Source organism: Thermobia domestica, chromosome 16 (assembly GCF_964235325.1).
Source record: "Thermobia domestica chromosome 16, izTheDome1.hap1.1, whole genome shotgun sequence".
NCBI classification, from domain to species: Eukaryota; Metazoa; Arthropoda; class Insecta; order Zygentoma; family Lepismatidae; genus Thermobia; species Thermobia domestica.
Genome location: NC_137469.1, coordinates 132,847,871 through 132,861,017, shown reverse-complemented (window position 1 = coordinate 132,861,017; position 13,147 = coordinate 132,847,871). Strand labels below are relative to the sequence as shown.

The window sequence follows — 13,147 nt, the reverse complement described above, 5'->3', positions numbered from 1 at the left end:
CCAGCAAACATGAAGGTGATGATGATAATGTCATACGACCACGAAGGCATTATTCTGTCACATCAAGGTCCACCGGGCGTTACCGTCAATGCTTCATAGCTCAGTCACCATTTGCGACCAGCACTGCAGTGCAAATGTCTACACCTGCTGCAGTCCGGATCAATTCTCCTACACGACAATGCCAGATGCCATACAGCCAATCCAGTACAGACTGTTACGACAATGGGGTTGGGAGGTACTGGATCACCCGCCATACTCCTCGGATATGAGCCCCCTGTGATTTTGATCTTTTCCCAAAAATGAAAGAACCGCTCAGGGGCAAACGTTTCAGAGAAATCCTCAGCATTGTTCGTGCCTTAAAACCAACTGTCAACACCCTCTCACAAAGCAGGGCTTTGACAGGTATTCAACGGTTACCAGACATCAGGCGAAGAGTTCAATAGGCTGTCGGAGACTACATCGAAGGACTGTTAAGCTTCTTGAAGTGAGTGATTCACTACTTTCCATTTCACAACTATGTTGCCACTTTGAGTTAAATGACCCTCGTATAAAATTAACAATCAACTTTTTACCTTTTTTATTTTCCTTTTTGCAAGACTTTTTCTTTCACATGTGCCTAACAACAACAACAACAACAACAACAACAACAACAGCAACAATAATAATAATAATAATAATAATAATAATAATAATAATAATAATAATAATAATAATAATAAAATCCATACATTAGAAGTCACATAGCAATTATGTATTCCCTCCTAATTTTGCGAACACGCTTTAAGTTTACATGTAACCACTTTACATCAATAGCTTATATTTAGAACTTCTCAAATACTCACACATCTTGAAAATCTTCCAGAGAAGTTGATGGCGTGAAAACATCGAGAAGTCCTATAACCTATAAAAAAACGAAAATGGAATATTAAAATTCAAAGTACTCACTTCAATTTGACTAAAATACTTAAATAATATGCACATTATATGTTGCTGGTACAATATATTATAAGTGCTAACAAAAGCACCATACAGGACAACAACTGAAACTATAAGCGTGGGTTTACATCTTGAATACAAAAGCACTGTTTACTTGAAACCCAAATCATCCAATTTTCATCAAGAAGAAAAAATGAATTCTTCCACTACACTGATGAAACTGTTCGGAACTAGAATTAATTTATCTTTTATAAATGCTGTGCTACAATGCCAACTTGAAAACTATACGCAACACTGCTTAACAGCTAGCTGATGTTTTGCAGAAGTGTTCTCAGAACATCCGCATCTTCAATCAGGACGGCTGGTCCAGGGGTTTAAGACTTGAGTGTAACAGGAGTCCTATTCTATACTACTGTATATACAATTACTTCTTTGCTACTACACAAAATTACCTACTTCCTTCTTTCTACAATTCGAAATATAAGCGAGTGTGAATGGTGCAGTTTGTACCACGATGGGACTTCACGAATTTCCTTTGTTAGTTTAATGTGTACAATAGAACACGAAAGAAAGAACATAAAAATTACTTTGAGGATTGGGATAATTTTAAGGTCTGGTGTAATTTTCAGGACTGGCATTGTTTTTTAATCACTATACTGTAAATCAATTGCACTTAGTTCGTATTATTACCAGAGCTTGAAAAATCTTGCTTGCAAGTTCTCGCTAACCAAAAGCTCTACTAGCCAGACCATTTTGCAGTCACAGTATTTACACAAATAAACAAAAATCACTTTGTGACGCAGCAAACATATCAATATATTTTTTACTTTGTTTATTAGCATGTCTCTTACAAATAATAAAAGAAAGTGCTATTTATTTTTGAAATCACGTTTTTGATTGATCGGACTTTACTCGCCATTGGCGAGCAAGCAAGTGGATTTTTACTTATTACAAATTTAATTTACAACCCCTGAAGGAAGGAAGGAAGTGACAGAAGTCACTATTATTACATGTTTCTTTAAATGTATGGGGCGTAAATGCTGAATTTGGTATATGAGTAAATTTGATGGACAGAACACTTCGGAAGTGAAGTCTTCATTCATCGCTGGAATATGAAAGATTGATTAATTAACTGCAGTGTAACACTTTTTTACAGCCAAACGGGACCTACACCTTGAAGTGAGATCCGAACCAGTATTTATGATTCTTTATCCGAGAGTTATTTCATCACCGCGGATTTCACCTTTCATCCAGACTACGTGTGTTAGCCACGAACGGGTACTTATTATAAGTGTTTTTTTTCTTTTTAATTAGATGTTTTTCTCTTTATGCAATACTGTGGTTATGAAGAACTGATCCTAATATTAACAAATGCTACAAACCACGACTGAGCTTGAAATCGGTGCAGTTAGCGGAACCATCATGCAAGATAAATCCTCACCGTATATGCCATTTCTCACCACACTATATCACCTCCAAGGGAGATGGCTTACAGGACTACGCTACCGATTTTGGGACCAGATAATACGGTTATCGTTCAGTTGCAGGAATTCAATACGGATAATGCACTAGCAGAACCGCCGGAATGAGGGGCCAGAAAATATTGGCCGCAACGGAGACACTTAAGTATATTTGCTAGGAACTATAAAACGTAAGTTATATATTGCATTATAAACTTCTACATGGGAATCGACACAATCTAATGGTCAACACACTTGCTCTTAGTATGTATGGATACTATTTTATTCCTGGTGGACAACTATCATCACTAACTCCCGGGGCATAGTCTTACGATATACATTTAGTAAATGAAGAAGGAAAATAGTATCAGATCCTGTGACATCCCTGAATTATTTCAAGAATACATTACAGAAGAATTTCCTGTGTTGAGATTACAAGATCGGTTATCTCGTTTTAAACACCTCTGTATATATATAGGATACTCAGAAACAACACCATACAATATACGAAACTGAATCTCAAACGAAAGCATGAAGGAAAAAAAAACTAACAAGGGTGCACAAATGCATCATTTCAAAGTAATAACAGAAGAAAATTGGTGGGAACGATATGTAAAAATTTCCATAATTCTAGAACGAAATGTCGGATAAATGAACAAAGGTGATTATTTTGTGCCCAAGTGGGTATGAAAAGCGCGAGAAATCGTTTGAAGAAGACCTCATGGATTTCCTTCTATACTTCGAGGCTAACCCTGAAGCCTCACCAGTTTCACATCCACTGATAGAGTAAAAGAAGTAGACTTAAAATAATCAATACATTCATTTCCGAAATATGATCCTTTGTTTATTGTTCCGACCAATTTTCGGTTGGGTTATAGCACCGATATAAGCCATTTGTCCACCAATGATTATTTTGAGTTTCTCTCAAGTTTATTTTGAGTTTTGTTTAAGGATCCATTTCCCAAAGTTGTTCGGTATTTTACCCAAACATCCTGTATTATATATATATATATATATATATATATATATATATATATATATATATATATATATATGCGTCCAGAATATGATAAAGGGAGGGGCTAAACTATAGTTTGCCACTTTATCCAGTGTAAAGTAGGATTGAAGCTCACTTTATCCAGAGTATCCCTGAGCGACAAGAGGAGCTATAGACTCTATAGCCCCCCTTGGATCCGCATCTCTCTCTCTCTCTCTCTCTCTCTATATATATATATATATATATATATATATATATATATATATATATATATATATATATATATACACTATAATTTCGTTTAACCGAACCACTACCTAAAAATCTTTATTTGTGCGCTACTTTTATTTAAAAACACTAATTTTTTTCTGGTCTAACGCGCTGTTAAGGATCATTCATCTTATCTTACGCAAAAGACTTTACTCTCAAGCTGAATGCAACTTGAGTGATTTAATCGTATGAATAGTTTAGCAATGCTTAGTTTTGAAAGCATCATATGTTGATAGGTGAATGAAGCAGCTGTCTTTTACGCTAACGTGTCGATAGCCAGCCCCCATTTCAAATATGCCTCCATTCACCGAACTCTTACATACCTTATGGGGCCAGGTAAATTGCAAGGTTGCATTTTCATTTTTAACATTGGACGCGTAAAGAGTGTACAGCGCAAACGGCTCGTCCGATTTAAAATACTTTAGATTGAAAACATCATATTTGGAGACGGTTTCCCCTCTTGCATTTTGTTGTAACTTTGGTAATAACAGAGTTACCTATGTCAGGAGACTTTGAGATACCCTGTGTATAAAATATGAAAAATTTTATGCATCAATACTAATTGTAAATATAATCCACGAAAATATAATTTCTAAAACATTTTGCTGACGAACTCATCTAAAATGAATGACAGAAAACAAATCAATCACACTAACAATTATTCCGTAACACTGAGAAAAGGAAAAATGTTGAATAGTTTCCAAATCACAACAAAGCTTTTTTTTTTTCTTTCTTTTTGTTTAAGTTCATATTTATTAGTTCAAGGCTGCTTGAAGAAACAAAGCACATTCCTTAGTTAAAACAAGAGACGAGGACGACACAGGGAATTAAAAAAGAAGATTCACTTTGTCACTGAGCCAGAACCAATTTTAGAACTTGGCAGCTGAAGTCTCTACTCACCTGAAGCACAACATTCTATTATTTGCAATCTCTTGCACATTTTCTTCACACATCTATCTACTCATATTATATCCGGCTTCTGTAATGTGTGTCTTTCATATCTATGTTTTATGACACCAAATAAAATTATAGTAATAATAAACCCTTCCTTTCATATTCTTAAGGTAAATGTTCAAACAAAGGAGATTCAAAATCTTTCAGTTTTACGGCCCACATTTATGCATGTGAAAGTAAAGGAGACGGTAATGATGAGAAATAAATGTAATGGTGGAATGAATAAAGTGGGAGGACATGGAGAACTCCGAGAAAACCGATGCACACGGTGTCTGTCCGCAATAAAGTCCACTTGGCGCAAGCTGAGATCGAACCAAGGACCACCAGGGGTGAACGCTTTACCACTGAGCTACTGCGGCCTCAACTGAAATTCAATGTTCAAGCTGGAAGTGGTAGATCTATATTACTACAAGGATAAAGTGGGAGACAGAAAGGATTTGTTCTTGCGTGCTGACTCCATACCCAAAACTGTTTCTCACTTTCTGTTACTGCTTTTGCTACATGGAAATCAATATTGAAACAGATACTAGTTGTAAATTTCTACTACTTCCGGTCTCACTAGAAGAATAACAGTTGGGATCCAATCTACTTTTGGGATCTGCATACATATTTAAAAAAAAAAATAGTTCACCGCTACCTGTTACTGTTTTTGCTCTATAGGAATTAACATTGACGTCGGAAGTTGTCACAGATTTCTACCACCTACAGTTTCAATAAAAGAATAAAAGTTAAGATGAAGTCTACCTTTGGGATTCTGAATGCATATCAAACAACAGCTTAACGTTACTGCCTATTATCCTTTTTGCTCTGTGGAGGTCAAAACTTCAGCAAGACATGGCAAACTTATATCACTTCCAGTTTGAATATTAGGTTAAGAATAGTCGCTAAGCTAACCTCTCCCCCCCCCCCTTCCTTTTTAAGACAAGTTCAAAGACAAATAGAGAACTTAAGCTCATCCCTTCCCCCTTTTTTAAAACAAGCTCAAAGACAAATAAAGAACTTAAGCTCATCCCTTCCCCCTTTTTTAAGACAAGCTCAAAGACAATAAAGAATTTAAACTCATCCCCCTCCCTTTTTTAATAAGCTCATAGACAATAAAGAATTTAAGCTCATCCCTCTCCCTTTTTTTAAAAAAAGTTCAAAGACAATAAAGAACTTTAAAAATTTAGAAACTGAATCAGATAGTATTTTCAAAATATTATTTTAACTATTAATTGTTTTCAAGACCTTTCGTATAGTATTCAAACACTTGGGGGGCCCAACAATAACATCATGAACAGTGCATCTAAAGGATCCCACACTTTTTTTCTTTTTTTTTTTAACGGAAAAATAGCTTTGATTATTTTTGTTATTTTTGTGATATTTCGATTCTTCACAACTTACTGAACAAAACTCACACCAGACAAAACCGCAGAAAATGCCCTCCTAATAGAACCCTTAATTATTAGGTTCACGTAGTGAGACTTAAGGGTATCTAAGAATGTGCTGTTAGTACATTACTACGCACGATAACTCTTGAACGAAACGGAATTTTTCAAATCTTTTTGAAATAGATAGAGCAACTATCTCTGCCGAGTTTGTTAATGGAGTCGATCCCTACATATTAAGAATATGGGAGTCAACGTTTCTTGTTGTCTTAAAGAGTTTTTTTTTTTTGTTTGTTTGTTTTGCGTAGTATTTTGTAAATATGAAGGAAAAGAGGTTACAGAAATATATAAGCTTGATATTTCTTGCTATTTTAAAATTATGTTAAAGAATGGAATAATTTTATTTTCTCTTATTCTTTTTAAAAGAGAAAAACGTGTATTTTCAATACATTACACAATACATTACGGACTTTTATCTGCCTTCCAACTGTTTGTTTCTTTTATCGCACTCACTCTTCGTCTCTTTCTCTCTATGTCATTAGTTTCTCTCTTAGTGAAAAACAAAATTTTCTTATATATTTCAAACTAAAAATTTACTAGGTTATATGACTACCTCTGAAAAAAACAAAAATCACACTCAATAATGAACGTAAAATAAGAAAAATAATCTTAGAATATCGTCAAACAGGCAGTTGTCCTTGCATTTTACCTTCTCGATTGGACAGGGGTTGTTACGAAGATTAAAAATGTACATATTATGTTTTCGTATTAGATAAGCAAAAATACTATTTAAAAGATTGGAAAGTATGTATTGTTTTCCCCCTCGTTATGTCCACAAAATGTTCATCTTTATGGAATGACTAACATAATGAGACGAGATTTATAGTTTCAAGTGTCGAGTGGCACATACTACATGGAAGGAAAATCAGCAAGAATGCGGATAAGCTCCTACTGACGTGGGCTTCAGTTCCTAATTTGCAATCTGTAAATCTCGGGTTCGATACGATAGCCAACCATCCTGAGTGGTTTTCAGGACTTAGTTTCACCAGGCAAATACCGAAATGGTGCCGCTGAATGTATGCCCCGGTCGATTACCTTTGCTGCAGTTGTTGTTTATTAATTGTTATTGATTCCAATACGAATTGACATTGCAGGTTGTATCTGGAAGTTTAACAAACAAATACGTAGTTATAAAAAAAAAAAGATTCCGTATAAATGAAAGTACTATTTTCCGTGTGACCACAACACATCTGGCTAATTATAAAATGCAACATTTTTGTCGCGCTTGTGAACAGTATAGTTGCCAAGAAAATAGATATTTTGCCTGCACCTGCCATCCGCCACCCGGAGACTTCGGAAACTTACAGTAGTTCAAGATGAATCATCCAAGGTCGGATGAATCTTCAGCGGTTACTGGCGCACGCTTTTTTTTTTCTTTCTTTCTTCGTTAGATGTCCATACAAGACGATTATTGTATGCTTCACTATGTCATTACGAAATAGAATTTTAGTAAAATGATGGACAGTAATTTAAGCTTAATTGTGATTCAAATATAGGGTGTTTCTAAACAACACCGACAACGTTTGGGATGCGATTCCTGATACGAAGATAAGATAAAAAGCATAGACCAACCTGGCTACAGAAATCCGTCATTTCGGGGATATAGGCTGCTGAAAACATGAAAAACTTTAAAGGTCCATTATCTCCAATACTATAGGACCTACCGCAGTTGGAGATAATGATACCAAGATAAGACAAAAGTATAGATCAACCTGGGTGCAGAAATCTGTTATTTCGGAGTTATAGGTTACCGAAAACATGAAAAAATAAATTTTAAAGGTCCATAGGTCCATTACTATCGGACCTAGCGCACTCGGGTCAAGACTTCACTTAGGAACTGATATGTGCGCTATCCAAAAATACAGGTTTCAGAATCCTGTGGTACTTCCGCAACAAGAGGGAGTTTGGCTTCAGGTATATAATTTGACGTACTCACCAACTATCTTCTACGTGAAGTTTTGACCCGACTACGGTAGGTCCCATAGTATTGAAGCTATGGACTTTTAAATTTCATTTTTCCACGCTTTCGGCAGCCTATAACTCCGAAATGACGGATTTCTGCACACAGGTTGGTCTATACTTTTTGTCTTATCTTTGTCAGGAATCACCTCCCTAATGTTGTCGATGTTGTTTCGAAACACCTTGTATATGCTTCGTTATATAAGATGACTTAATACGGCAGTAATATTCCCATTACGTGCACTGAAATCAAGCTAAATAGCCACTCGGTTGCTCGTGAGTCCAAAATATTAAAGAAAATACAAATAGCTGGACGATTAGGTGTTGGTTAGAATGGAAGCATGTTATTTATTTATTTGTGACTAATTAAAAAACAACTTTTTAACTGTTACGAATTCTTAATCGTTTCTATAACAGATTGTATTCATATAATCTGTTCGCTTGTTTCATATCGTTATTAAGAGATTTTCGCAGCTTCGAACCATCACAAAACACATTTAAAAAATAGAACGGCCATTTGTTTTTCAACGTGGCTAAGCTGATACAATTTACGCTGTTGAAAACTCGACACTTCGCGAATCATTGGTTGTCATTCTTCCTTGGGAAGTCAGATGAATCAGCTTTGAACAATCTGATCTCCATTTATATGACTCAAGGGAGTGGAGTAGGTGGTCTTATTCACGGAAGAAAGATTACAAACAAAATGTAACAAAAAGAGTTATAAAAGCAATACAGTTCCTCAATCAAACCTTCGAGATGGAAATACAACCCGAGATGTCAGAGGTCGAATATTGGAAAAGTAACTGGATTAGTTTGGCGCAGAACCAGATTCAACTGCAGTTTTTGTTTCCTGGACGATAAACCTTCGAGATTTTTAAGCCACTGAATTCGGTCTTCACCACATAACTGAAAAAAGAATACAGTAAATACCGGACTTCTATACTATGGTCTGTTAAAACTGAAAAATCTTATAGAAAGGATATGTACGTCCGTCCTTCGATCTGTCGACAAATACCAGAGCAAAAATGGTCAGAGATAGGAAGTTTTATATTATATATATATATATATATATATATATATATATATATATATATATATATATATATATATATATATATATATATGGATTTTACGTTCCAAAGATAAGTTCAATCTCCTCTCTTAACACAAACTTGAAGCCGAAGAAATCAATCATTTCCGGTATTAACAATCAATCACAAACCAACAACGGTAATAGACACAAAAAAATCTTTTCTTAAAATGGGTTTAGCGTTCCACCGGGTCTAGGTCAAAACCCCCACAGCCAAAACCCCCACACTCAAGAAATGTCAAAACGCCCACACGATCGGTCATAACTCCCACACAAATGGACAAATCCCCCAAACGCACGAACGGTCAAAACCCCCACACTCAAGAAATGTCAAAACGCCCACACGATCGGTCATAACCCCCACACAAATGGACAAATCCCCCAAACGCACGAACGGTCAAAACCCCCACACTCAAGAAATGTCAAAACGCCCACACGATCGGTCAAAACTCCCACACAAATGGACAAAACTCCCACACATAGCAACGGTCACAATCTCCAAATAAATGGACAAAACCCCCACACAAATGGACAAAACCCCCACACAATCGGACAAATCCCCCACACTCTGAAAATACCGTGATTGCACGTCTTTGTTGCGGCTCTTTACGACGACCACTTTAGTGTTTCTGTCATTACAAAACAGTGCAAGAAGAATAGTTGCAACATCGGTTTAAGTGGAATAAAAAATGTTAATTTAAAATACAAGGGCAAGACATACAACCAGGATCATTTCAGAGTGTGGGAGATTTGACCGATTGTGTGGGGGTTTTGTCCATTTATGTGGGGATTGTGACCGTTGCTATGTGTGGCTGCTTTGTCCATTTGTGTGGGGGTTATGACCGATCGTGTGGGCGTTTTGACATTTCTTGAGTGTGGGGGTTTTGACCGTTCGTGCGTTTGGGGGATTTGTCCATTTGTGTGGGGGTTATGACCGATCGTGTGGGCGTTTTGACATTTCTTGAGTGTGGGGGTTTTGGCTGTGGCGGTTATGACCGTTCGTGTGTTTGGGAGATTTGTCCATTTGTGTGGGGGTTATGACCGTTTGTGTGGGCGTTTTGACATTTCTTGAGTGTGGGTGTTTTGGCTGTGGGGGTTTTGACCGGTTCCCGTTCCACCTCCATCTATATCCTTCTAATAAAACGGGAAATGGCAAAACCTATTACTATTTCCGATTTCAATCTTGATCTTCATCGAGCAAAAAAAAAAAGTATGAAATGAAATCTTTGATTTTTATGTCCTACGGTTATGCCGGTTAGGCTAAAGGAGACGGTGATGATGAGTAATGAATGAAATGGTGGAATGAAGAAAGTGGGAGGAAACGGGAGAACCCCGAGAAAACCCACGCACACGGTGTTTGTCCACCACAAAGTTCACTTGGCAGGGGTGGGATCGAACCCGAGACCCCAAGCACCAGAGGTGAACGCTCTACCACTGAGCCACCGCGGCCCATCGAGCAAAAATTTTAAGGTATAAGGAGAAATGGCTTTTTGATGCAGATTCACTGTCAAAAGTACAGGTTATTTCTACCCTTATCCTTCTACTAAAACCGGAACTTGCAGAAGTAAATCAACGGCTTAGTGTCAAAGAAACGTAAATACATTTTTTTTTAATACAACATTTCTGACATTTTACCGGAGCTCGAACGTTTCCTTCTGTGAAATAATTATAAGTCAAACTTCCTTGTAAAAACTGGTTGATCAAATAAAAGGCATTTTGGATTATCAAAAACTTAAATCAAATACGAAAAAGCAATTTCTTTTCGAAATTCTGAAAAACTAACTTTTTGTAGATACGTTCCTATGACACCAAGCCGTCGATATACTACAACTTCCGGTTTCAATGTTAATCTGTACAGAGCAAAAACAGTAAAAGATAACGAGAAATGACATTTGGACATGGATGCAGTGTCTGAAGAATAGTTTCAACTTCTATTTCTGTATTCAAACCGAACATGTTAAAAGTCAACGACTTCCGGTTTGAATACTGATCATCTTAAAGAAAAAACGGTAACAGCTAACGAGTACCGGCTTTCTAACATGGATTCAACGCCGAAAAAAAAAAAAAAAAAAAAAGATTCGGTTTCCGTTCTTGTATATCTTATATTTATTGTCAGAAGTTTTTCTTTATATTCTAAAAGCAAACCTACTTTTTTTTTTCATTAGTTCCTATTTCTATTGTAACAGTGAAACTATTTTATCCAAGTTAGTTTCTCTTTCTGTTCTAAAAGTAAAAATTTCTTTATCCTCATTATCTCTTCTTTCTGTTTTAACAGCGAAATTTTTTCCTTTCATTAGTCACTGTTTCTACCCTAATACCGAACATGATTCTATTCTCATTTGTTCTCCTTCGCGTTCAAAAACAGTTTAAATCTCATTAGTTCTCTTTTTATTGTAATAGCGAAACTTCTTTTTATTCCCGTTAATTTCTCTTTATTTTGTAACAACGAATCTATTTTCATTTGTTTCCTTCTCTTTCCTAATATGTTAATTACTTTTTATTTTTATTAATTCCTCTTTTTTATTCTAACAGTGAAACTTGTTTATTTTCATTAGTTCCACTTTCTACTCCAACAGTGGTTCTTTTAATTCTCATTAGATATTCTTTCTAACAGCGACATATTTTTAAATCTTATTAACCCCTTTTTCCTATTCTAACAGCGTAACTTTATTCCCGTTGGCTTCTCTGCGATAGCGTAACCATTTTTTATTCTCACTCTTTCTATTCTAACAGGGAACTATTTTCCATTATCGTTACTAACTAACTAAATCTATGGCCTATGGAGGACGGAGATTCAATGCCGCCCTCACAAAAGCTTTCCATTGATTTCTATCCTTAGCCTACTGGATCCAGTCTCTATTTTGTATTCCTATTTCTGCGAAATCCATCTCAATGTTGTCCTCTCATCTGCGCCTAGGTCTTCCTAATGGTAGTTTCCCGATCGAATTTCCAGTTAAAACTTTGAAAGTGTTCCTTATTTTTTTCCATTCTGGCTACAGGATCTGCCTATCTGCGCCTCCTAACGTTGACGACCCTAAGAATGTTTGGTAAAGAGTATAAATTATGCACTTCCTCATTATGAAGTTTCCGCCATTACCCATTCCCATCCCTCTTGGGTCCTAATATTCGTCTCAGGATCTTATTCTCAAATACTTTCAATCTATGTTCTTCCCTCACAGTAAGCGACCATGTTTCGCAACCATATAGGACAAGAGGCAAGATTGTCGTTTTGTATATTTTAAGCTTCAAATTCCTCGACAGAATTCGCGACCACAGAAGATTGTGAACTGAATAATAACACGAATTCCCTGCTTTTAGTCAACATTTTAATTTCTTCATGGATATAATTCTGGTCTATTAATATTGATCCTAGAAATTTGAAAGTATTCACTATGTCGAAAGTATTGTTTGATATTTTAATGCATCCATAATTTGTAGTATTACGATCCCGGCGAACTTCCATGCATTTAGTTTTCTCTGCATTTACTTCTAAACCCATGTCGCTGCAAGCGTTTCATTATCATTAGTTCCCTCTTTTATTGTAACAATGTAAGTATTCTTATTAGTTTTTCTTTCTATTCTAACAACGAAAGTTTTTTATTCTCATTAGATGCTCCTTCTATTCTAAATGCGGAACTTTATCGCCATTAACTCCTCTGTCTATGCTATCAAAGATTTTTTTTTATTTTTTATTTTTAGCTTTCCTTTCTATTCTAATGAACACTTTATTCTCATTACCTCCTCTTTCCGTGCTAATAACTATTATTTTATTCTCATTATCTCTGTATATTTTAATAACTATCTTTTATTCTCAGTAGCTCCTCATTCCATTTTAACAGCAAAACTATTTTAATTCTCATTAGATAATCTTTCCAACGAAAGTAATTTTTATTCTAATTAGTCCCTCTTTCTAATAGCGTAATTATTTTTAATTCTCATCAGTTTCTTATTCTATTCTAAAACCAAAACTTTTTATTCTTATTAGCTCCTTTTTCTATTCTAATAGCGTAATTATTTCTTTCTCATTAGTTTGACATTCCATTTTAACACCGAA

At 35.7% G+C, this 13,147-nt stretch overlaps 1 protein-coding gene across 3 annotated transcripts in view; it reads right to left on the bottom strand.

The window, feature by feature from the left end:
- Window positions 1-13,147, bottom strand: part of LOC145673427 (mitogen-activated protein kinase p38b-like) — a 95,363-nt gene that overhangs the window by 66,061 nt on the left and 16,155 nt on the right. For all 3 annotated transcript variants that reach the window (XR_014128768.1, XM_081743123.1, XM_081743122.1), the window contains exon 3: window positions 843-901. Coding sequence is in view for 2 of the 3 variants with exons in the window: in XM_081743123.1 (XP_081599249.1) it covers window positions 843-901 (59 nt within the window). In the remaining variant the exon portion in view is untranslated. The remainder of the gene's footprint in view (window positions 1-842; window positions 902-13,147) is intronic.